General features: G+C 44.7%; 1 protein-coding gene across 1 annotated transcript in view; it reads left to right on the top strand.

The window, feature by feature from the left end:
- Positions 1-22652, top strand: part of bcl11ab (BCL11 transcription factor A b) — a 36150-nt gene extending 13498 nt beyond the window's left edge. Inside the window, 2 exon segments of the mRNA XM_031864559.1 lie at positions 17223-17963; positions 17966-22652. Coding sequence (XP_031720419.1) covers positions 17223-17963; positions 17966-19215 — 1991 coding nt within the window. The 3' untranslated portion in view covers positions 19216-22652.
- The last annotated feature ends 264 nt before the right edge of the window (positions 22653-22916 follow it).

Consider the following 22916-nt stretch of genomic DNA (forward strand, 5'->3'; position numbering starts at 1 on the left):
TCTCTCTCTCTCTCTCTCTCTCTCTCTCTCTCTCTCTCTCTCTCTCTCTTTCTGTCCTCACTCCGGGCCTTGTGGTCTATGATTATGACAAATGGACACAAAGCCATTGAGAAGTTGATTCATCTTGTATCAAATATCGTCATATTTTTTTCTTTCCTTTGATTCTTTGAGGTTTGGTAGACATTTATAAATGTAAACGTGTAATGAATGTAAAAACTAGGCGTCGCAAAAGGTGTCAAATATCTAAATTTGGCATCGCATGCTTGTTGAGATCTCTAGGCTTCCTTACTTATTCTTTGTTCACATATTTCCTGATCTAAATCAGGAAACTTTAAGCAAAGGTATATGTTTAACATTGATGCATTGAGCATCAATTTTGTCAAAGTGAGAACATCCAAAGACATCTGTATTACTTACCGTATTCCTCAGAGCATCAACAACACAGGACACACTGCATTTTAATTTTCGGTTGTTCTCCCGTCTGCCATTTCCACTACTGGGGATAGAAACAGCATAGAACTAACTACGATTGATGCTTTTTAGATAACTAGGGATAGCTACCGATATAAAACAAAAGCGCTATCCCCTTCCTGTTTTGGTTGTGACAGGGCTGACGCATTGTCTTTGTGCCCTAAATCTAGCCTTCATTTTTCCGGGAGATTGCGACTCGGTGGCAGACGGAATTGCAAAGTGAATCGGAGACTTAAAGGGACCCAATCTAAATGCAGAGGGTGTCATTATTCTATAGCCATTACATAGCTCAATCAACATTTACTTCATAATGATAATTTAAAGCAAAAAAAACTTTGTCTATGGCCACTTTAATGTTTATATTCCTCAAACCATGGTATTGCATCCCATCCTATCCGAGATCATTAAAAAAACACCCATCACTATGCCCACAACTGCATGTCCAAACCTGCCAAAACTCAAATAGATGATGATCAGCGGATGTCTGGTGCATCGTGGTTAATGTCTCCCAGGGCCTCCTACTCACATGTGATGTTAAATCAAAGGACAGTTATGATGCATCCTGCGTCATCTTTATTGAGTGACTTTTTATGTATAAATTCATCACATGCATGCTGCGGGGCAAAACAGGGATAATGTATGTTTGCGTGTGTCTGTGTTTGCATGTGTTTGTGTGTCGCCATGTAAATGCATGCAAACCCATTTGCATATGTATTTCACACATGCTCACATTAATTTGTTATTTTTAAAGAAGGTTCTTCTTTTCATCTTCCCCTTTTTCTGTGCTATTTTCTTCCAGCCCTCCAGCTCAGAAACACGTTTTGCTTTTCCAAAACTCTTGCGTGGCTACTTTGGTGCCGAAGCCAACTAAATATCTTGCTTCTCTGTGTGTGTGTGTGTGTGTTTGTGTGTGTGTGTGCGTGTGATGATGGCTGTTTTTATAATACCCCCCTGCAAATTTGCATATGTATATGTGCAGATTGTACGAGAACAGCTCTCACACTTGGAGCAGTTGGATGGGGAGGGTGATGGGGGCCGTTGCAAGGGTTATGTGTATGTGTGTGTGCGTGTGTGTTAAAGGGGGGTCGTGTTGACGCTTTCACCCCCCCCCCAGACAAAGCCGGCCACTACTCCCAGATGGTAGTCTACTCTCTTCGGCCATGTGTCTAGTTTGTGTGTGTGTGTGTGTGTGTGTGTGTTTCTGGACAGACACAGATACAAAGAAGGAGAGAGTGAGACATTTGTGAGGAAGACGTTGTGTGGAGGAGATGCAGAGGATGCTGATGGTGGGACGCAGAGCGTGTCATATGCACTTTGGCATTTATGTGTGAGAGTGTGAGACTTAATGGACTTACACAGCTTCATGTAGCATCCTTTGCACGATATGACTAAAAGCAACCTTGTGTGGTCTGCTATGTTGTCTGTGCCTTGTTCAAAATGCATAATGCAAGACAGATGGAAACAAAAGAGAGTTAAACATAAGAAGAGAAGCTGTGCATTAAGAGGAAAGGAGGAAAGGGAAGAACAGAGGTAAGGCTTGAGGATTCTTTGTCTCAGTGACCTAGCGTAGAGATGTCCATAGACGTCATGCTAATGGGGTCAGCATTTAAGAGAAGGCGTCGGGATTATGTTTACATCAACTGTTTGCTGGACAGTGAGACAATGAATGAGTTGACTGTCATTTATTGTGGAGAACATGACATGAAATGAGCTTGATTGAATTTCAGAAAGTCGTATTCCAGATCAAGTTAGGAGAGCAAGAAGGAAGAAGCGCGAATGATCCGTTACGAGATGATACATAATTTGTGCATAAGTGTCTTTCCGATGTCAGGTGTAAAGTCTTCAGCTTGGGAAATAGCTGTTAGAGCGCACAGGTCGCGATGTTCAATCTGAAATCCCACCTAAGGGCTCTGTCTAAATGCTGCTGTCCTCTGGGGCCGTATGTTAAAACAGGCCTGCAGCCCTGTTTCGAAGGAGGCTATCTATCGCTTGGACAGACTCCAGCCTCTCTGACCTTGATGTTTGTTTTCCTTGTATCCCCAGACATAAACATGGCTCTCGCATGCAGACACACAGACAGACAGGAAGTTAACCTCTCTGATGTCTTTCTCTTGCGTCTGGTTCCTCGGTGAACGCCGGGCAGACGTACTGGGTTTGAAAATGTGCCCGTGCATGAGTACGGCATCCTGTGAACTCAAATGGTGTGGGAATTTTTTTAGTGTAGATTTCTTCACCCCCACACCTCCGGCCCTGGCCCTTCCTCTCTCTGGTATACCTGTCAGAATGGTTCTCTATCATTCTCATTAAAGCAAAGCCCTTCTCCTTTTTTCTTGACCAGGTAGTATTTTGTTATCAGACAAGAAATCAGACTCCCTTATGACAACCCTTTACCCCATAGTTCAAAGTGCCAAGATAATCATTCTCTATTTATACCTTTTATTGAGGCAAGCCCTTCTGTGCCAGCGAGCGGTCTGGCAGGGAACGCTTTCCATGCTGGACATGCCCTGTTCTCCCCAGGCTCTGGTACTGCTGTGGTCTGCCAAGTCGCAGGGCCAGATTGCCTGTAATAGGCCTGCCATTTCCCTCTCATCATCTGTCAGCACTCTGGATCCAACTGCAGGGTCCAAAGAGGACTACCACTCTCCAATTAAAAAGGTTAATTTGCCCTCGCCCATCCCCCCCCTCTACAGCTTTCCATGTCTTCATTAGTACTCATTTGTGCTTCTGTGTTGCCATTCCCTTTGACTTTTCCTTTCTGTTTTCTGTTAGTTGTCTTTTGCAAACACTGTTTTACAAGGAAAAGCTAAGGGTGAGCGGCTATCAGCATATTTCTTTCTGAGTCAGCATGTTTATTAAATTGTTGAAAGCGCAAATTTTTTTATAGCTTCTTCCAAGCAATTCAAGTTAAAATCAGCTCAATTTCTTTGCCCGCTATGCCCTATTTAATTTCACTTTGAACTTCCAGCACTTTAAACTGACCAGCCTCAGTAGAAGAAGCAGGAGATTAAAGAGATACTTTGACATTTGGGGAAAAAATACTTGTTTTCTTTCTTTTTAGAAAGTTAGCTGGGACAAAGTTTAAATATGAAGCTGCAGCCAGCAGCCGACTAACTAAAACACTGTAAGTGTGGGAAACAGCTAGCCTGGAGTCCTGTTATCACTGAGGTTCCCAGGCAACTAACTCGACTAAATCTTTCCCCCGTCTTCAGGCTAAGCTAAGCTAATTGGCTGCTAGCCGTAGCTTCATATTTACAGTACAGATATGAGAATGGCATCAATCATTTTGTCTAACTTTTGGCAAGGGAGCGATTCAATCCCCCAATGCCTCTTAGAGTTCCGAGTGGTTCTAGTCTAATCAGAGATGTAGCGCTAATAACATGTAGCGCTCCCACCGCCTCTACATGTTTTCTCTTCAGCGTGCTCAACAAGTAGCACAAAACAAATCAGGCATCACACTAATTCTAAGAGTTAATTTGACAGTGAAGAGAGAAACCTGCCTATCTTGCTAGACTAGGAGAAAGGTGTTTGACAACAGCTCCCATGTATGTGGTAGGCACACTTCATTGTCATTATCCTCATGCACTGGTGTCAGTCTCTTAAGCCTAAGCCAAACCTGAGAGGATGAGCAGTGTGAAAGTGAGACCTGCTCCTGTGGGATAACGAGTCACAAGCTTACTTTCCTTCCTGTGATTTGCCCCATTCAGACTGAGGGAGCAGATATCTGCTTCTGACAAACACCTCCCCGCCTCGACGTCTCTGCTTGGTGCTTTGGCCTGCTCCCGACTCCTCTCAGTTCCATCTTCCTCCCTCAACCCTTTTAGTTCTCATCCCTCCTGTCATCTTATTATCTGAGAAGTCGAAGGAAAGGGCCCCCTGCTTCTCCTCCTCCTCCTCCTCCTCTTCCTTTTCTTCTTGACTTAAGCTACAGAAGTGGCATCACATTGCAAAATAGCCCCTCAGTTTATCTGAATAAAATGCACGTGGAAGTACGTGGACACACCGCTTTGTGAACCCAAAGCCCTGGAAGGAAGCTGCCCCTAACCGCTGCCTGTCAGTTATAACTGCTGTCAAGGCTCCATCCCTGCGTCCGGCCAACACGGACGGTAAATGGTTGTGTAGGCTTTTTTTGTGCATTAGCTTTGGGTATCTGGGTCTTTACGAGCAGAATATTGAGATACATTTGCTTTTAAAAGATAATGCTGTCATTTCTACTTTCAGCTAATTTTTTTCGGGGCTTGTTTAATTATAGTTCACAGTAGACTTTAGGCCAAAAGTGATTTGGCAAGCCTTCATCCAGAGTTTGTAGGGTACAAAGCACATTTGGAGGAAAAGGAGTAAGAAAGAGTGTTACAAAATTTGATTTTGAATTAAGATACATATTTAAATATAAAGATCCAAGGATTGGATTTTTATTTCACCACAAAGTCTGAGAGTGGACAACTGATACAAATTAGCACTAAATATAGGCCCAGTCATAAAATTAGTTCACCTTAATAAATCAGTTGTAGCAGCTGCGTCGTCATCTGCTGTTAAGTGTAGTGGCATACTAAATGCAATCGGGGGTCACTCTTGCTAGTTTTAGTGATTAACATAAGCTAATGACTTGGACGGGATGAACAGGAGGTGGAGATAAAGAGGGGAGAGAAGGAGGGAAGGAGGGGGACGTTGTCTAGCTCCCTCACCCGCCATTAAAGGCCTGCCCCTGGACTTGGAGAGCGGGCCAGCTTCCCATGCACAAGCAAACCCTCTTTGGTTACACAAAATGTCTGCCTGTATGGCCACGGACAGAGATATTATTAGCGTTATTTTGCCTCAGTTATCTGAGAGCGTGGTACTTTTAGGCCCCCTTGTTTGAGTGGCTGACAGACACTTGAGTTTCTGCAGCAGATTAAATGAAATTTTAGCAGCTTTTTCTTGGGGCCAGGCCATAAAACCACACAAAGGAAGCAGCTGCCACTAATGTAATCTAGAATGGGGTGCTGCAGTGTAGAGCTGTCCACCACTCTTTTGTTTTTCCCTTCTTCTCCACTCCACAGCTTTTTACATCGTTCTTGACACCCTTCAACTGCACCCTTCCTCTTCAGATAATACCCCTGTTCTTTCACTACTCTTAATTCCTCCTTTCATCAGCTCCCCCTCTGTGTACGGCAAAGGTGATGAAACCGGACGAGAGCAATAAAGGCCATGTGCTTTATGAGCAAACATATCTTTTTATGTCTTTATATATCTGTACGGCCGAAGCAAAGGTACACAAGGTAGCCATCGGGTCGTCTGTAAAGCGCTCTCCTCCCGGGGTCTGTAGGCCTACAGCATATCAGCTGGACATGTATGGAATGGGCATATAGGGTCTTTACAGTTTGACCTTGCGCAAGCTGACTAAGTTCATTTCTCGGAATGAAACACAAGCAGTCCGCCGGGGTTGATGCCCCCGCAACCTTTGCGTCAGCCAAAGGCTGTCAGTCCCTCTCAAAATGACAGGGTGGATCTTGAGAACCTGAGTTCACGTCGGGAGTGGAGTTACATTCCTGTCGGTGCTGTCATTGTACAAGTGACACGAGAGAGAGAGAGAGAGAGAGAGAGAGAGAGAGAGAGAGAGAGAAATAAAAATAGGGAAGAGAAAGAGAAAGAGAAAAGAAAGAGAGAAAAACTGCAGGAGTGCAAAATAATATCCAATAATGAAAGCCGTTTGTTAATTATAATCATTTGGAGTTGACATTTGCATCAGTGCGGCAAAATGTTTGCATGTTGGAGACGTCTTACATTGAGACTCCACTGTTGCCTTCTGTAAATTAAGTTTTATCGTCTGCTAGAGAAGCAATGGCACAAACATCTGTCCCATAAATCTCAGGTGGTGCTGCAGAGCGCAGCCAGAGAAACCAGCTCTACCCATCCCCTGATCAGCCATTAATCCAAATTTCCGCAGATCCACAGCGACTTATTTATGTACGGTTGGTTAGCTGGTAAGCCTTCCAGGAGTGAAGGCATTGCATTGGAAAGCGCTGCTGTGCTATTCGGTGCATGTGACAATAAACTACAGTACAGTTTAACACATTGCCTTAGCAAGAGCTCTGACCTTTCTGTGTGGTTACATGATATGCTCTAGTGAGTGTAAATGTGTGAGTGTGCATCATGCCTGTGTATTGGCTGTGTGTAAGTATGTCTTGCCACTACCTGTTGTGGAATGTCTGAGTTCATGGACCCTTTCTGTGTGGAAACAATGGCTTGAAGGTGGACTCAGTCAGTCAGTCAGTCAGTCAGTCTTTACATATGTGTGTTCTGTCCTGCAGCTGTCTGTGAATAAATCCTTCTGTCACCAAAGGCACACAGGCTTTCTTCACGTATCCTGTTCATCAACTCTTTCCGAGGTCTAAAAGCTCATTTTAACGTTTCTGTACGTCTAGAGGGAGAGAAAAGGAATTCATAGTTTTAGCTGATGGCTCTTTGACTGTTGCTTTTGTACCTTTGTTACTGCCGTCCCCCTTCTCCGTCTTAAGTCTTTGTCTCTTTGTCTCTTCTTAGCTCTGCCTGTCTCGTAATTTTTTCTTGGTTACCTTTGCCCATTATAAACAGTCCTCATAAAAACAAGAGAATTTGTTGTGGTGCAGCACGTGTGCGTGTGTACAACGCACATGCATACTTGCACCTTTACGCAGCAACACCACACATGTTTACATAAACCTGATGACCCAACAGAAATAGCTCTTGCCCCCCCCTTTTGCCACCCTCCTTTTCTGCTCCTCTGCTCCGCCCTCCCTCCCCAGGGTAGGATCGCTATAGCCCCCCCTTATAAACACAGTGATCTATAGGAGCCCTAGACCCAGACAGATTTTTGGCATGGCTGTGCAGGTAGCATTCCAGCACGGTTTGAGATCTTAGGGCCCTAGCCTCGTTAAAAGCCTGATTTATGCTCTACAGCTGGGCACAAAGGAACCTACAGGTTGGCTACCTTAATTAACATCACGCTCGCTACTGCTTGGACCTATGTATGTTCCTGACACACCTCTAGGGAGAATTACCGGAAGAGTCCACATGCTGTATTTTTAACAGGCCAGTGACGGTGCGGGTGTGCACGACATGTAGCCTTGTTAAACATGATTTTAAATGATTCTTAGAGAGCCACAAGGTTAAACGTATCATTGATATAAATGCACATTTTGCCTTCTGTTGGAACGCAGAGGAATACGGCTATAAGGGTGTTAACTTTCTGGGCCGCACTAGGTCCTATTCTCCACCATTTTACCCGCCTCTCTTGGTTGCTACGGCGGCCGATCAGAGCACGTGTCTTCAATTAGTCGGCAGGAGTCTGGTACAGGGAGCCTCGGAGATGAAGAATTGTGGGGAGCGTGGCCTGCCGTTGCCAAGCACATGGCCCATCCGTCTTACGAACTGTTATTGATGGTAAACCTTACATGTACTGTAGGTATTAAGTGGCTGCATTCACCCTGTTCTAACCCGACAGTCTTTTCTCCGGCGTGTACGGTTCAGTCGTGTGTCATTTGGGAAAGAATATTGTGCCCTGTAATGTACAATCCAACTTTGACCCATTTGATTTGGGCTAAACAACATGTCATAAAGGTGTGGCCCTGGTTGGTATCACGTCTCTAGGGTAGTCCTATAGCAGTTTTAGTGTCACCTTCTTGCACTGAGCAGAAGAGCAAGGAAGGAAACATTTGTAGGTCACTTTGGATATCTGACCACTTCCTCGCTCTGCCACGTCTATTCCAGCTTCTGTCAGAATGTCTTGAAGGGGCTGAATTAGGGCTGAACAGGAGGCCATTTTGCAATTTTAATCAGGATTTGGAAAGCGTCTGGGTTGAGAAGTGGCCTAGCAATGTTTTCTCCTCGATGAATTAATAATGGAACGGGGAATCTAGGGTTGGATGAATGGATGCTGGTGGGGGCATTGCGGTTTCACTGTTAGTGGCTGTGTCCTTATTACAGGATCAGGGAACTTCATGTCTTAGACCTTACTTGTTATGACATTGCAATGAATTTAACTTGTGATACTGTACCAACATAAAAATAAATAAATGCTTAACTTGTGATACAATCAGCTTTCGTCCAAGTCAGATCTGCGGTCACCGCATGTACAAGCACATCTCTCTCCACTTCCCACTTCTCTGTATCTAAGGAAATTGGATTTGCGAGCTACAGCTGACCCTGAGATACCCCTCGATCTAAAGAGTCCGGCTATTGATGCTCCCTTAACCACTCGACCACCGTGTGCACAGTCACACACAGCAGATGGGACGCGTGTTAAACCCTCAGCCTCCACTGCTCCGGGCCACGGGACACTCCAACACACTGGCCCTCTTGTTTTAAAGTGCCATGTCCCTCCACAATGCCTTGAGGCTCGTATGCATAACGAACTGCTATGGTTGGCCCGAGCTCACATGCCCTGGTCCTCTCACCCTGAGGTGGTAGGGCAGGGTGAAAAATAACTGCATGTTTAAAACAGCCCTTGTTCACTAGCATCTAAATGATGGACCATGCTTTAGAGGTTCTGGGGCTTCTGGGAGCGAGTTCAGGAACAAACAACTGAGGTCAACATTAGCAGTAACTTTGTGTTTCTTAACAGTTCCCTACTTCCGCGTCAGCACCCTGTCATGAAAATATGGTGTTTTACTGGTGATTCCAGGTGCATTTGAAATCCCAAACCTTAACACAAAGACCCTCAATCCAATCCACCTCCAGCTCCGTCCCACAGAGATTAAGATAATGATGGAGTGTCTTTCCCTGTTTTGCCCTCTCGCTTGTTCCTTTCTCTCGTGTCTCACTTTCTCTGGAAATATTATTTACAGTGACGGAGCACCTCAGGCAAAGGTAGGAGGAGAAAAAGAAAAGACTTGTACACACTGGCCTAATGGATTTTGAGATCTGCCCGGCACTAAATGAGTGGGTGGAGAAGATGAGAGGTGTATCGTGGCACAGGTGTTACGGTAGTGTGACTTTTAGCTTAGGGAAAGAACGATTTGGAGAAACTATTTGTGTGGGTATTTCAGAGGTAAAAGAAAAAAGGTGAAGGAGAAACTGTGTTGATGTGTATGTGTGTGCGTGTGATTGTGAAAGACCCACTTTAACCTCTCTCAGTGCTGTCAGCGTGTTAAGGAAATAGCGTGATAGAAGGAGGGAGTAACAAGGGAGCATGCAGGCTGCATGAGGGACGGAGGGAGAGGGAGAGGGAATGACTCTATCCTCCAGACAGGCTGAAGTGTTTACTTAGTCCAGACACACTCAGTGTGTGTGTGTGTGTGTGTGTGTGTGTGTGCCTGGACGTCCATGAGCTCAGAGATACCCTGACTGCAGGTCTGTGCCTGTAGATCAGGCAAAGTCACTGCCCACTCTTCCTGTTACACTTTTCTTCACTCACTTGCTCCCTTCATTTTTGTTTATCCCCAACTTCTTGTTGCACCCCTACTCTTCAGCATATTTATGGCAGTAAGTCCACTTGTGGCCTGAATTTGGGGCAAAGCGCACAGAAGGTGGACAAAGTTACAGAAACACCAACATCATATGGGCTAAATGTCACTAACCTAATGAACCGCACGGTCATAGAAGATATTCAGTTTTGTAGGAGAACCTGCGGAGGTGGTGACAGACATTTGCTTTTGTTCTTATTACGTATTAGAGGATGTGAAAATCTGTATCACACTTCACTTACCAAAAAGTTCAGTGGTTTTGAGAGTAAGAGAGAGAGAGGGGAGGCGCTCCTGATGAAGTGTCTGTAAGCAAGATAGTTCATATTCACATACTTGATCCGAGGGTGCTGCGACCTGCTGATGCTGTGACGAATAAATTAAGTACATAAAAAACAATCAATTCTTGTTCTTTGGCATTTTATAATATGTGGATCCGCAGTTAGAATAAAGATGAAACAACAACAAAGATACAACTAGTGTATTGCATTGAATTGCTTACACGAGGTCATTGTGTGTTGGTGTCTTATACAGTTGATTTACGTAAAAATGACAGTTCTGACACATCAGTCTTATGAGGATGACAGTCTGCAGTTTTTGTTCCGTGGACATTTTTGAATTCTTAACTTTGTGGTATTTAACGATTGTCCTGTTACGTGTCCGTCACATTACGGTCTGACAGCTTTGATTTGATTCTTTATTGCCAGCGCAGTTTGCTTTGACATACAGTATGTTGTAGTTGTTTGTTTTTTGTGACAATATAACAGCGACTGACATGCTGGTGTCTCAGGATTTCTGTTAGTGCCTCATGTTGTTCAGCATATTCACCAGTGAAGCTGTTGATTATCAGAGCTGTAGAGTAATGTGACTGTAATGTCTTCACTTCTTCATCGTCTTTTTTCCATGGAGTGTTTGTGCTGTTCTGTCCAGCTCCCTGCACACATATCTGTGAGGAAGACAGAAGTGGGGGGAAAGGAGGCGATGTCCGATACAGGGCCTTGTATGCTCTGGTGAAGCCGAATCGCGTCCTGGAAAATGGCATGCAGGCTCATAACGCGCTCCACTCGTCCAATAGCCGGAGACGAAACAGTTTTGACAGTGTCGAATGTCTTGCCCCGGGGGCCTTATCATCCACCGCTGCTTGCCTGCCTCCCTCCGCTGTTTCTGCTCTCCTGATGCTATCTATCTGGAGATTTATGCAGAAATGTGCAGCTAGTCGACCTCTCTGGTCCCCCTCCATCCTTTCTGCAGGGACGCCAGCCTGTCATAAGCTGAGCTATGCAGAGATAGTGAAGCTCAGGCTGCTGGCCTCATGTCTTACGGAGGCTTTCTTGTCTGTACACTTCATACAGGGATGAAGCTTGTAAGGAAAGACAGCGGACGCCCTCAATCGAATGTTGCAGCCTGAATTTTGAAAGTGAGGAAGACAAAAAAGTCTGTTTTGTGGTAATCCATTGTATTCCATTGAATTCTGTTTTGTTCTGTTATTTTCTTCATTAGCCTATTTTACGCTATCCTCCTCGCCTTAAGCTGTAGTTTATGGAGACATATCTTTTCTTTGACAGAACTCTTTTCACATTTCCCCTCTGAAGTGCTCAGAGACTCCTCACCCATCTGGGATATTGCCCGAGTCCAAAAATACTCCTGCTTGATTAAGTCTTCTTATGTACCTGGATATGTGTGCTTAAACTGACACTTGGCAGTTTGCAGTTTCTTTGATTCCACTTCTTTATTTAATACCTACTCCGTTGAGCGTTGGCTTTTGTTGACGGCGGTTTGATCCTGTGAAGCGGATCCCAACTCAATAAATAATCTCTGCGGATGCTTACATAAGCGATGGTCCATTTAATTAGACTGGTTAAGTTTAGAAGCCCAGAGGTCTTTTCACTGTACCATTAGAGCTAGGATGAGAAACAACAGCGTGCGGCCTCCCACTGTCTCTGGTAAGCAGAGAGCAAATAATGATCTGCATCAGAGACACGGCTGGCCCAGGCTATTATAACGTCTGCCGGACCGAGCCGCACCCAAGCACGAAGCCGTCCAGCTGGGCTTAGTTGGAATGGATGGATATATGGAGGGATAGAGACACGGCCGCACGGACGGATGGATGGGTGGGTGGATGGTCAGTTCAAATGCAGTTCAACCGAGCAAAGATGAAAGGGAGTAGGGTTACGCAGGGAAACAGACAGGGTAGAGTGATGCTAATTTTGAAATGATTGTAGCAAGTGTATTACATACTAATGTCCATACACACACACACACACACACACACACACACACACAAATGGACACAGAAATGTGGTCATACTCGCTAACAATGAGCATGCATGCCCATTAGAAACTCACACGCATGCAAAAGCACACGCATATGAAAAACACACTGACATCCCCAGCACACACACACACACACACACACACTTGTCTATTGTGTATGGTGCATGCATTCATTGGCCCGTGAGTGGGTGCCATCTGTCCATAATGGTTCCTTAGTGGCTCAGAGAGACGCCTCAGTTCCACTGTTGCTCTTATCAACTTTCAAAAGAAGGAGAAGGGGAAAGGAAAGGTAAGAAGTGTAAAAGTCTGATTGGAGACAAAGCCACAACCAGCAGATTACTTTATGCTGGGCACAGGCCCTCAAAGACCATGCACCATGCATCTTTATCTGGTGATCTGCCTCCCCCCTTACTTGTTCATGCCAGCTAGGCTTTTCTTGTCCCTGTCTACCCCTCTCTTGTGTGTAGTGGTTCGTGGTCGGCTTCTCCCAATTGTGTCATGTGTGACTCCAAAACCAGCCAGCGTTGCAGGCCCCTGGTCCACATCACACTTGTAAAAGGTTGCGATTTGGGCCTGTACTATTCCCTGGCTGACTCTCTGTTTAGTAAACCGTATTTCCTGCATCCGGCTTTGTCTCAGGAACAAGTGTTGGTCAAACAAGCCTTTTGTCTGTGGCCAGTGGCTAAGCACACCACAACGAGTCTAGCCCGGGACAAGGAAGTGAGTGTATGAGCCCTGGTGTGTGTGTTTGTATGTGTGTGTGGCAGGGAAACACAGACAATCAGAGAGAGGTAGAGAAGTAAGAAGGAAGGTTAAGGCCAGCCAACTGCTCTATTAGGTTCACAAACGGATGCAGAGACTGATAAAACATCTTTGGGCGATAACATGTATGAGACACCAGTGAATGCAATGAAATAAAGCTGCTCTCACACTCTAAAGCCCCCGACGACGAGTGATTGTAGTTCAATCCTTCTCCACTCAGACCTTCAAGTCAGGTGAAAGTCATGTACAACAGACTGGATTAAGAGAATGCAGGACACTACAGAGCAGCTCTAATGTGCGCCTTCACAAGTTCCCCACCTTCTTCCTCAACCTGTCCTCTGCTGCTTCCTCCTTCACCCCTGTCCAATCCCTGACTGTGAATACCCTAATGACATAAACAGAGTAGTAATCACATTAACGCCAGTTACGGCTGAGGCATTCTTAAGAGGCACTGTATTGACAACCCTCCGTCTTCCCAAGGCACTCACTCCAACACCCATAAACACTTATGAATATTGGCAAAGACCCGCTATTAGCATAATCAGTTTTCAGGTGTGTGTGAGTGCTCCAGAGCCCCAGGCGACTGATAGCTTTGGGAAATGGCGGTGACATGCTGCGTCCCCCGTGTCTCCCGTGTCTGTGCCTTCCCCTTCCTCTTTCTCCTTTTGGAAGGCCTGCGAGCTAATCCTGTTAGCTTGTTCCTCCATTAGCTAAATGACCAATATCAGTGAGAGCTGCGTGGTTACACCAGGACGGACTGAGTCCACTATCAGGCTTGGTCAAGGACAAAACTAAATAAAATGGAGGTCAAGGAAAAGTCTGCAAGCTTTTTGGATGTATGGCTGGAAAGTTTGAGAGAGTATAGGACAGTCGATGGATGGTGGGTTTGATTGAGAGATGGAGGGAAGTTATTTTTCCTCAACGCATCTTTAACCTGCTAACACTGGGTCAAGCTCATTGTTGTCTTGGCGTCCGTTGTTTTGTTTGTTTGTGTTTTGGATGTCGGGGATAAAAGGAGAAGGGGGTGATGTGGTTACTCCATTTGTGCATGTATGTGTGGTGATTGAGAGAGTGCGCGTGAGACTGGGTTTGGGGGTTGGGTAACTAACAATAGAGCACTCTGCATGAGCAAAGTATAGATGATGCCTCATCCTCCTAGACTGCTTGCGTGTATTGCTTTGTCTGGTCAACACTGCTGTCTGGGAAGGCGATGTGAATATGGTGTCAGCAGCGCAGACGCCTCTATCTGCTGTTTAAGGTGCCATCATTTCCCCACTGCCCTTGTGTCAGTTGTCCTTTTGCCTTTGCATGAGCCCTGGATCATATTCTTTTCCTGATAGCAGTGCACTGTGTCCGTTAGACACTAGCCTCCCCCAGCTTTGTGTTGCAACATGTTGAAATGGCTTTGAAGGAGTTGTTAACGCCCCACTATTTTCCTTTGACTGCTCTGCGTCTCTCCTCTGTGCCTCTTTAGTTCTTATATTTCTCTTTTCCGTGATTATCGTTCTTCCACTTTTTCTGCTCCTGATCCTCCTGCCATCTCTCACTTCTCCTATATGCTTTCTGTCTTCTCTCCCCCAAAGTCCCCTCTTTCAGCCCCCGCCATGAAATGGCAGCTAAGGGGTTGTCAGTGTGGTTTCTCTTCTCTGCTGATCCTATTTCAAAGGGACCTGGAGATCCAGCATTAGCTCGAGCTCTCCTGCTCTCCACAGACTTAGAGTTAATGGAAAGAGAGAAACAGACGGACAGAGTGAGAGGGAGCTCTCCTTTATTCCATTAGAGGACAGACTCGTTTATAAGATCGTCCTTTCTCCCTGGCACAGTTCTCTCCTCTTCTTACTTGCAAAAAAACCCAAAACCTTCAATGCCGTCAAATGCCTTGTCAGAACGTCTTTTCTCCTTTTGAATAACCGTCCTTCCATCCCTTTGACTACATCTGTCAAGGACAGTTGTGGGGTTATTTAGACATCCTCTCTGCTATTGTTGTGAATCTGGGCATGCTTTGGTCTGGCTTGTTGATGCCCATCAATGCCTCCACTGTCTGAATGGGAATAACAATTATTGTCACTGTTTGTGACATGAGCACAGTTTGTCAAATGTCCATAGATGGCCTGTGATTGCATAGCACAAGACATGTTGTTTCTGATACATAAGAAAGTGGATTGACTACCGGCTTTGTAGTGTTGTGGCCCTGGTGTCCTTCAGAAATGTGGCGGGTTGTCATTAGGAATGTCCCCTTCACGCCACACTTCTCTCCCTACTTCGCTCCCTTCCTTTTCCCCTGCCTCCTTCCTTCACTTCCACGATCCCTCAGTGCTTTCTTTCCTCTGACAAACGCGACTATGTCTCAGAGGAGAAGACGACATTCGAGCCAACCCCCCAATCTCCCTCTCTCGTCCTTCACAATAACAACAAAATTTCATCTATTTTCCTCCTCATGCATATGCACTCTCTGCTCACACATTAAGACAGCGATGAGGAAGTGTGTATGGGCTGCAAATCAAAGCAAAGCGAACAGGAGAGGCCAGGTTATTGCAACCGTTTTACGAGAGATACGGGGCTTTCTATTTAAAGCCATAAAAACACACACATAATCATAGGAAACCTACATATAGCCAAAGCCAATGTAATGGGCACATTTTACTTGTGCTTATAAGAGAGGGAGCAAAAACGTGTATGGGCAAATGGCTTTTTTATGATGGAAAAATTCCATAGTGGGTCAAAGCCCCTCGCAGGTGGCAGCAATTAACTGTAATTTTTGCAGATTGTAATGATCCATAATTTACCAGTATAACCCCCCTTCCAACTCTTTTCAGTCAAGAGAAAAAGGTTTGCGTGGAGGTTTGATTGGGTGCACATTTTATGCCGTGTTCTGGTCTTTAAGTGAGATTGTTCGGAGGGGGCTGTGGTGGCCGCCAACACACGAGATAGAAAGGAGAACCACAGAACACCAATCTGTTCCGTCTATTGCTCATCCACAACATGCCTCTTTTCGCTCAGCAGCCGTCGTCTCTTTCTGCCCCTTCTTCACCCCTTTGTCTTTAAGCAGGCTTAAAACATGCACACGACTGTCCATCCACCATCTTAGAGATCGTTCATAGTCGCAATCACACACACACACACACACACACACACACACACACACACACATGGCCTATCTTCGTCTCCCCCTTGTTCTCCCTGTCTGGCACAGTATGGCCATGGTTTTGGGTTCAGCGTCTGCAAATGACTTCAGAAAAATGCCCTCCAGTGAAAAAAGAAAAAAAGAGAAGAAAGGATAAGAAAGCAAAAAGATGAAAGAGGGAGCACATTTGCAAGTGGCGGATGCTTCTTATTTTGCATATCCCTCACTTCTGCTTTCCCCTTCTTCTCCTTTTCTATTCACCTGAGAGGATTTAAATAAATCCATAAAGCATGAAATATCAGAAATAGAAAAGCAATGCATGAAATGCATTTTTATAGGAGCCTCCCCACCCACACACAAACAGTCAAACACAATTTCTCCCTTTGCTTCTTTTCGCTGTGAATGTGTGTTTTTTTGTGATAAACGCTGGTACAATTTATTAACATGTGACCTCTTATTTGTATTCAGCATTAATATGCAGCATCAGATACATGTCCCACTCCAGCCTCGCTAATTCTGTAAACATGGCATTGGAGGAGAGATGAGTGTGTTTAACGAGATTAGGCGTGCGTTGTCAGGCAAATCTCCGGTCAGTGTGCAAGTGCTATTGAAAGTCAATTATTGCTTAAAATATTCCTATGCCTTCTCAACTGTGTAAATTGTGTACTTGCAGCCTTAGATATCTCTCATTATTGTTTAATTAATTATCTTGTTAAGCGGACACCTACTGGAAGTAAATACTGGTTTGAAAAAAATGTAAAATACAAATTTAATCTATCACATATATTATAGTTTGTTTGAAATGCTTTATACAGTGTGTTAGGATTCAGTAATGCTTAATGATCTGAACAGTAGGAAGGAAGATTTATTTATCTGTGGCAATACAATTTTTTTCATTCAATTTTTTCTTCACAGTCCAGGAATAATTGGGGGTGTAATGGGGTTTTATTTTGAAATTGCCAGAGATGAAAGAATATCTGTGAGTGAACTCAGTCACATTCTCTCAGTTTTTGATGATCATATTGGACATTTTGTTACATATTTTTAAAAGCTTACTGTCATCACTGAAATGTCATGATTCTACAGTTAGTTGATCGTCAGTAAGTCTGTTTTTATTATTTTATCAGGTCAATTTAAAATGTTGTTTCTCTCTCTGTGTTCCTTTTTTTTGTCAGATAAAGATGAGCCCAGCAGCTACACCTGCACTACCTGTAAGCAGCCCTTCACCAGTGCCTGGTTCCTGCTCCAGCATGCCCAGAACACCCACGGCTTCCGCATCTATCTGGAGAGCAAACCCGGCAGCCCCCTCACCCCCCGCGTGGCTGCAGCTCCTGGGATGGGGGGTGACTGTGCCTCCTCCCAGCCTCCCCTCCATGCTGTCCACTTGGCTGATGGCAGTCCATACAGCCTCCTGAGGATGCCGGGCTCTGGATCTGGCCGGGATTCAGCATCCACACCTCGTGAGGGCCGTTACCCCCGAACCCCACCGCTGTTCAGCCCGCCACCACGCCACCACCTCAGCCCCGATGATCTGGCCCTGGCAACCCACCATCCCAGCGCCTTTGACAGGGTGATGAGGCTCAACTCAGTACCACTAGAAGCCCCTCCAATGGACTTCTCTAGACGTCTACGTGAGCTGGCGGGAAATGCCACTGGGGCTTCCCCGCCTCTCTCCCCTAACAGGCCCAGCCCTATGCAACGGCTGCTGCAGCCATTTCAGCCAGGTTCAAAGCCTCCATTTTCAGCTACGCCTCCCCTCTCCACCTCTCAGTCACCTTCTGGATCACGCTCCACCCCCAATCCCTTGTCCAATGCGACCCAACCAGGCACACCTCTCAAGTCAAAGTCTTGTGAGTTCTGCGGGAAGACCTTCAAGTTCCAGAGCAACTTAATCGTTCACCGGCGTAGCCACACAGGGGAAAGCCATTCAAGTGTCACCTGTGTAACCATGCCTGCACCCAGGCCAGCAAACTGAAGCGACACATGAAGACGCACTGTCAGAGCAAGTCTTCGGTGCTTAATGCCAAGTCAGATGATGGACTCTCGACTGCAAGCTCCCCTGAACCTGGCACCAGTGATCTGATGGGCAGTGCCACAGATGCTCTCAAGTCAGTGGTGGCCAAGTTCAAGAGTGAGAACAATGGCCTGATGCCTGAAAATGGAGCAGAAGAAGAGGGAGAGGAGGAGGAGGACGAAGAGGAAGAAGAGGAGGAGGAAGAAGAGGAGGAAGAAGAGGAAGAGGGCGAGGGGGAGGAAGAGGAGGAGGAGGAAATTGAGACAAAGCCGGGAGTCGAAGAAGAGGAGGAAAGGAATGACTATCGTTTCAGCCTTCGGCTCGAAGGGGCCCGCCACCATCAAAACAGCGAGGCCCTGCACCCACACCGCAGGAGCTCGTCCCAGCAGCCCGGCGACGAGGACTCGGCCCTGGAGTCAGACCGAGCAGATGATGGGACCACCACTACCATCAATGGCCTGGGACCTCTATCCACTGACAGCCTGTCCAGGAAGCTGCTGAGGGGACGTGTCAGTCCTGGCTCCCTCAGTCCCCTGTCCAAGCGCATCAAGGTGGAGAAGGACCTCGACCCCCACACGCCCACTATCCCAAACACCGAGAACGTCTACTCCCAGTGGCTAGCTGGCTACGCTGCCTCACGACAACTCAAGGACCCCTTCATCAACTTCACAGGTGGGGACTCCAGACAATCGCCCTTCGCCTCCTCATCTGAGCACTCGTCAGAAAACGGCAGCTTGCGCTTCTCCACTCCGCCTGGCGAGCTGGATGGGGAGCGGGCCGCTTCAGGACGCAGCGGCACCGGCAGCGGGGCCAGCACTCCCCACGGCAGTGGAAATGGCAGGCCGAACTCCAAGGACAGCCGCCGCAGTGACACCTGTGAGTATTGCGGCAAGGTGTTCAAGAACTGCAGCAACTTGACAGTGCACCGACGCAGTCACACTGGAGAGCGGCCCTACAAGTGTGCTCTGTGTAGCTACGCGTGTGCCCAGAGCTCAAAGCTCACCCGCCACATGAAGACCCACGGACAGATGGGCAAGGACGTGTACAAATGTGAAATCTGCCACATGCCTTTCAGTGTATACAGCACTCTGGAGAAACACATGAAGAAGTGGCACAGCGACCGCCCTCTGGCTAATGACATTAAGACTGAGTAGGCAAAGAGCAGCATGCTGGCAGCTCTCTCTCTCCACTCCCCAGGCTAAAAAGCGACCCTGGCTAACTAGCCAATAAGTGAGGGGAAAGGACAACAGGGTTAGAAACCAGTACACGGTACAGCCCTGTTATCACCCCGGACTGGAAAAAGCTGAATGCATGATCCATCATTGGGGCAATACTATTGCATCAAACGCAAAACTTTTTGAGCCTTTCTATTGTGCAATAATTTACACGTTTTGTATTTTTTGTAACTGGTCAGCATGCTCGGTGTGTTTTGGCTACTTAGAGAGAAAATTGTCCTCGGCTGATGGGTTTGGTTGTACATGTGTTGCTGTTGATAATTTTGATTTCTTCAACATAAAAAAAAAGTTAGTTAAGTGAACCCATGCTGCATACAGTACATACTGTTTTACATATCATGTACAGTTTTGTGTTCAAACATAGTGGACAGTGTCATATTATCGAAACATCAAGACAAGCAGGGTCACACTTAAAACTGATCTTTGTGAAAGATTTTCCATGCAAGATTGAGATAAGATATATATATAAATATATACATATAGAAATTGGGCTGCCTATGAAATGCTAGGCACTAGTGCCATGAAATATTTCTTTGACAAACAGCAATGAAATTAACAATAAGGTGTAAAATGACAACAAAGAGTGCCTTGGATATTTTACCTGCATTAGTTAATCCTCCTTTTTGCTATAAGCTCGGAGTTTCAGCTAGAGAAGATTACAGGACATTTTTGTGCACATATGAAATAAGCAGGTCCTTGCATCAAGCACCTGTACAACCCTGTCGTTTTGTGACTTAGCAGAGCATAAGGAACCAGCTGGAAAAAAAAAGAAAACGAAAAAAAAGATTATGTGTACCTCTGGTAAATCATTTATCTGCCTGACTCATGTATATTGTTATTCTCCAGATTATGGTTCTGTTTACTGGCATGTTACATGCTAACACCGAGTACGTGTGTAGAGTTTTGGTTTAGGTGTTTATGTTTTCCGGTACGTGTGTACCAAACTGAGAGGGTAGTCTGACGAGTTGTTCCAACCAACGTAATGCCCTTAATTTTCCAGAGTGTTTATTTTCTTTGAAAATTAAGAGTTTGCAGGGGTTTTTTTTGTAAGTAGCGCAGAATTATGTTTCTTCGGTGTCAGCCAGGCAGCAGTGTAGCCAGCAGCCACTCGAAGACCACAGAGTGGGTTTTAGTCGTTTTAAGCCAGACAGATTTTGGGTGAGGGGGTCGGGGTTTGGGTTTGGGTGTCGGAGGGTAAGGGTAGAGGGGTGGGGAGTGGGTTGAACAGGTGTCTCTACAATTCAAATGTTTATGTCCTTATAGCGCTTATTCTCTTTACCGCATTAGTTCTTAGAAACCCTTAAGTAACCTGAAACACTTTTTATTAACTCATTGGAAACAATCTCAAAGTCAAAATCTAAAGTCAAGAATCAGAATTTAGAAGAAAAAAATTCAACAAATTGAGTCAAATTTTCATTGTGTTCATTTCAGTTAATAACATACTCTAGACCTCATTGTGGTAGTTGTATTTTTTATTTTTTTTTTTAAATCTCCATCCCCTCATTGTTGATGATATAGCACTTGTCACTCTGCCTTGGATTCTGTATGTGTCTCTCTAATCGGAGGTACAGTCGGTTGAGTATAAAACGAGGACCGGATTTCAGATCTGGGACTACCTACATGCACTGTTCAATTTTCCCAGTTTACAGTCGGACGCTCAAGGGAAAACTTGCTCTTACGCTGACGGATTAGTGTGGTGTCATTGCTTTGCATTAAAAAGAAGAAAAAAAAGAGAAAAAAAAGAGTTGAACTAGAAACTGTCGCCAGCCATGTATCCTCCCGAGGAGCCGGACATCAGTTCGGCTCCTCGGGGGAATCAACGCAGGAACCGCCATAGAAATATCCTGCTTCATACCGACTATAGAAATATACTGCTCAGTACAGAAAGGAAAAAAAAGTCTACAAATTTGATTTAACAAGATAAGTAAATTGTTGTTGTTGAGTTTATAAAGTAACACTTCAATATCTTTAGGGGAGAATCTTATTTAAAAAATTGTTTTCCAGTTTTTTATCGTTTATTGTCGTTTCTCATTTCTGTCTTGGTGACATCTGGGACTAGATCACTATGTAATGAATTGTAATGAACATGTCTCTCATTCTTTTTCTTTGCCTTTACTATACACAAGTCTTCAGGTTGAACAAAAATTTGCATTGGGGAGAGATTTATGATATATGAATATATAGAGAGAACTTAAAACACATAGGAAAATGCACAGTCATGTAAGTTCCTATGTTCAAAACACATTTATGGTCTACTTTTTTCCTGTATTTAGAATGGTATTTGAAATTAATGTTCACTTAGTGTAGGCACTTATAGTATTTATGTTGGAGCCTGTATTTTTAACTGTTTTGCCTGTACTCTTTAAAGGTTTCAATGTACCCTTTTTTCTGTAGTGAAAAAAAATCCCAACAAGCTGCCACCGTATATTTTCTTAATTTGGCAGGATAATATAGTGTGAATAATTTGTATGCTTGAAAATAAGTTTGTTTTTGAAAAATAAAATGTTGTGGAGTTCCCCCCGAGGGTGAGAGGTCATGTAATGGCCTTTTCAGGCAGTCCCGCTGGAGTGACCACAACGAGGTAAAAACAGGTGGTTGTACATATCTTTTTAGTTTGTTTTATATATTTTTCTCTCCTGCCATTTTATATGCAGTAATACAAGCTATTGTTGGGTTTTCTCGGTAGCCAACTTTTTACTGTCCTTGAACATGTACCACCTAATAACATTCCAGCCGTTTTTTGAAAAAGACCTTTTGTCATATGCAATCAATCCAACGTCAATCTGAAAAGCATTTTGTTTTTTTTTGCTGCAGCTTTTTTTGTTTTCTGTCATTTTGAATTTTGTTTTCATTTGCCAAAAGAACCATGATGCTTTATAATTTAAATATGGTACATCTCATATGCAAGGCATATTCTAAATAAATCAGAGAAAGAAAAAAAAAAGTTTGGTACATGTTATCATTGCTGATGTTTTGAGGTACATTTGAGTCCTGATTCATCCTGTGTTCTGTATTTACTTCCAAGCTATTTGTTCTGAACTGAACTTGAAGTTGACCGACGGCATTGGTCGACATTATTTATTATGACTATACACACACGCGCTCTGTTCAGAACGGAGTCACTGCAAAACAAGTCAGTTAATTTTTCTCCCTCCTGATGAATTGTGACGGCTTCATTTCTCTGTCTGATGACCAAAGGTCATCGACGACATTCATGAGTTTTTTTCTCGACTTACAGATCTGGTTGTTGTTAATTTTCAGTTACGGAGATGCCACTCTATTTTCAGCTGTTGTCTGCATTATTCTCTTCACTCAGCCATTTTGTCTTGAAAAAAATAAAAAGTATTACATACATATCTGAATTTGCTGCATTTGTTTTTTTTCTTATTGTGGCCTGCGTCCTCACTGTCTAACTTAACAAACACTATAGAAGACTATTCAGAACCATGAGCACACACACAAATACACAAAGAATTTAAAACATGTTAAGTGCACACACTGTATGTGTTTGGTTGTATTGCACCCAGGTGTGTTTGCATGGCTCAGCTTGAATCACCCGTCACAGGGGGTGGAAGTTCACCAACATATCTCTGGTCTGTGGCCTTGTCAGGTCAGTGAAG

This window comes from Anarrhichthys ocellatus, unplaced genomic scaffold, assembly GCF_004355925.1.
Source record: "Anarrhichthys ocellatus isolate YVR2014 unplaced genomic scaffold, GSC_Weel_1.0 scaffold31, whole genome shotgun sequence".
Classification (NCBI taxonomy): domain Eukaryota; kingdom Metazoa; phylum Chordata; class Actinopteri; order Perciformes; family Anarhichadidae; genus Anarrhichthys; species Anarrhichthys ocellatus.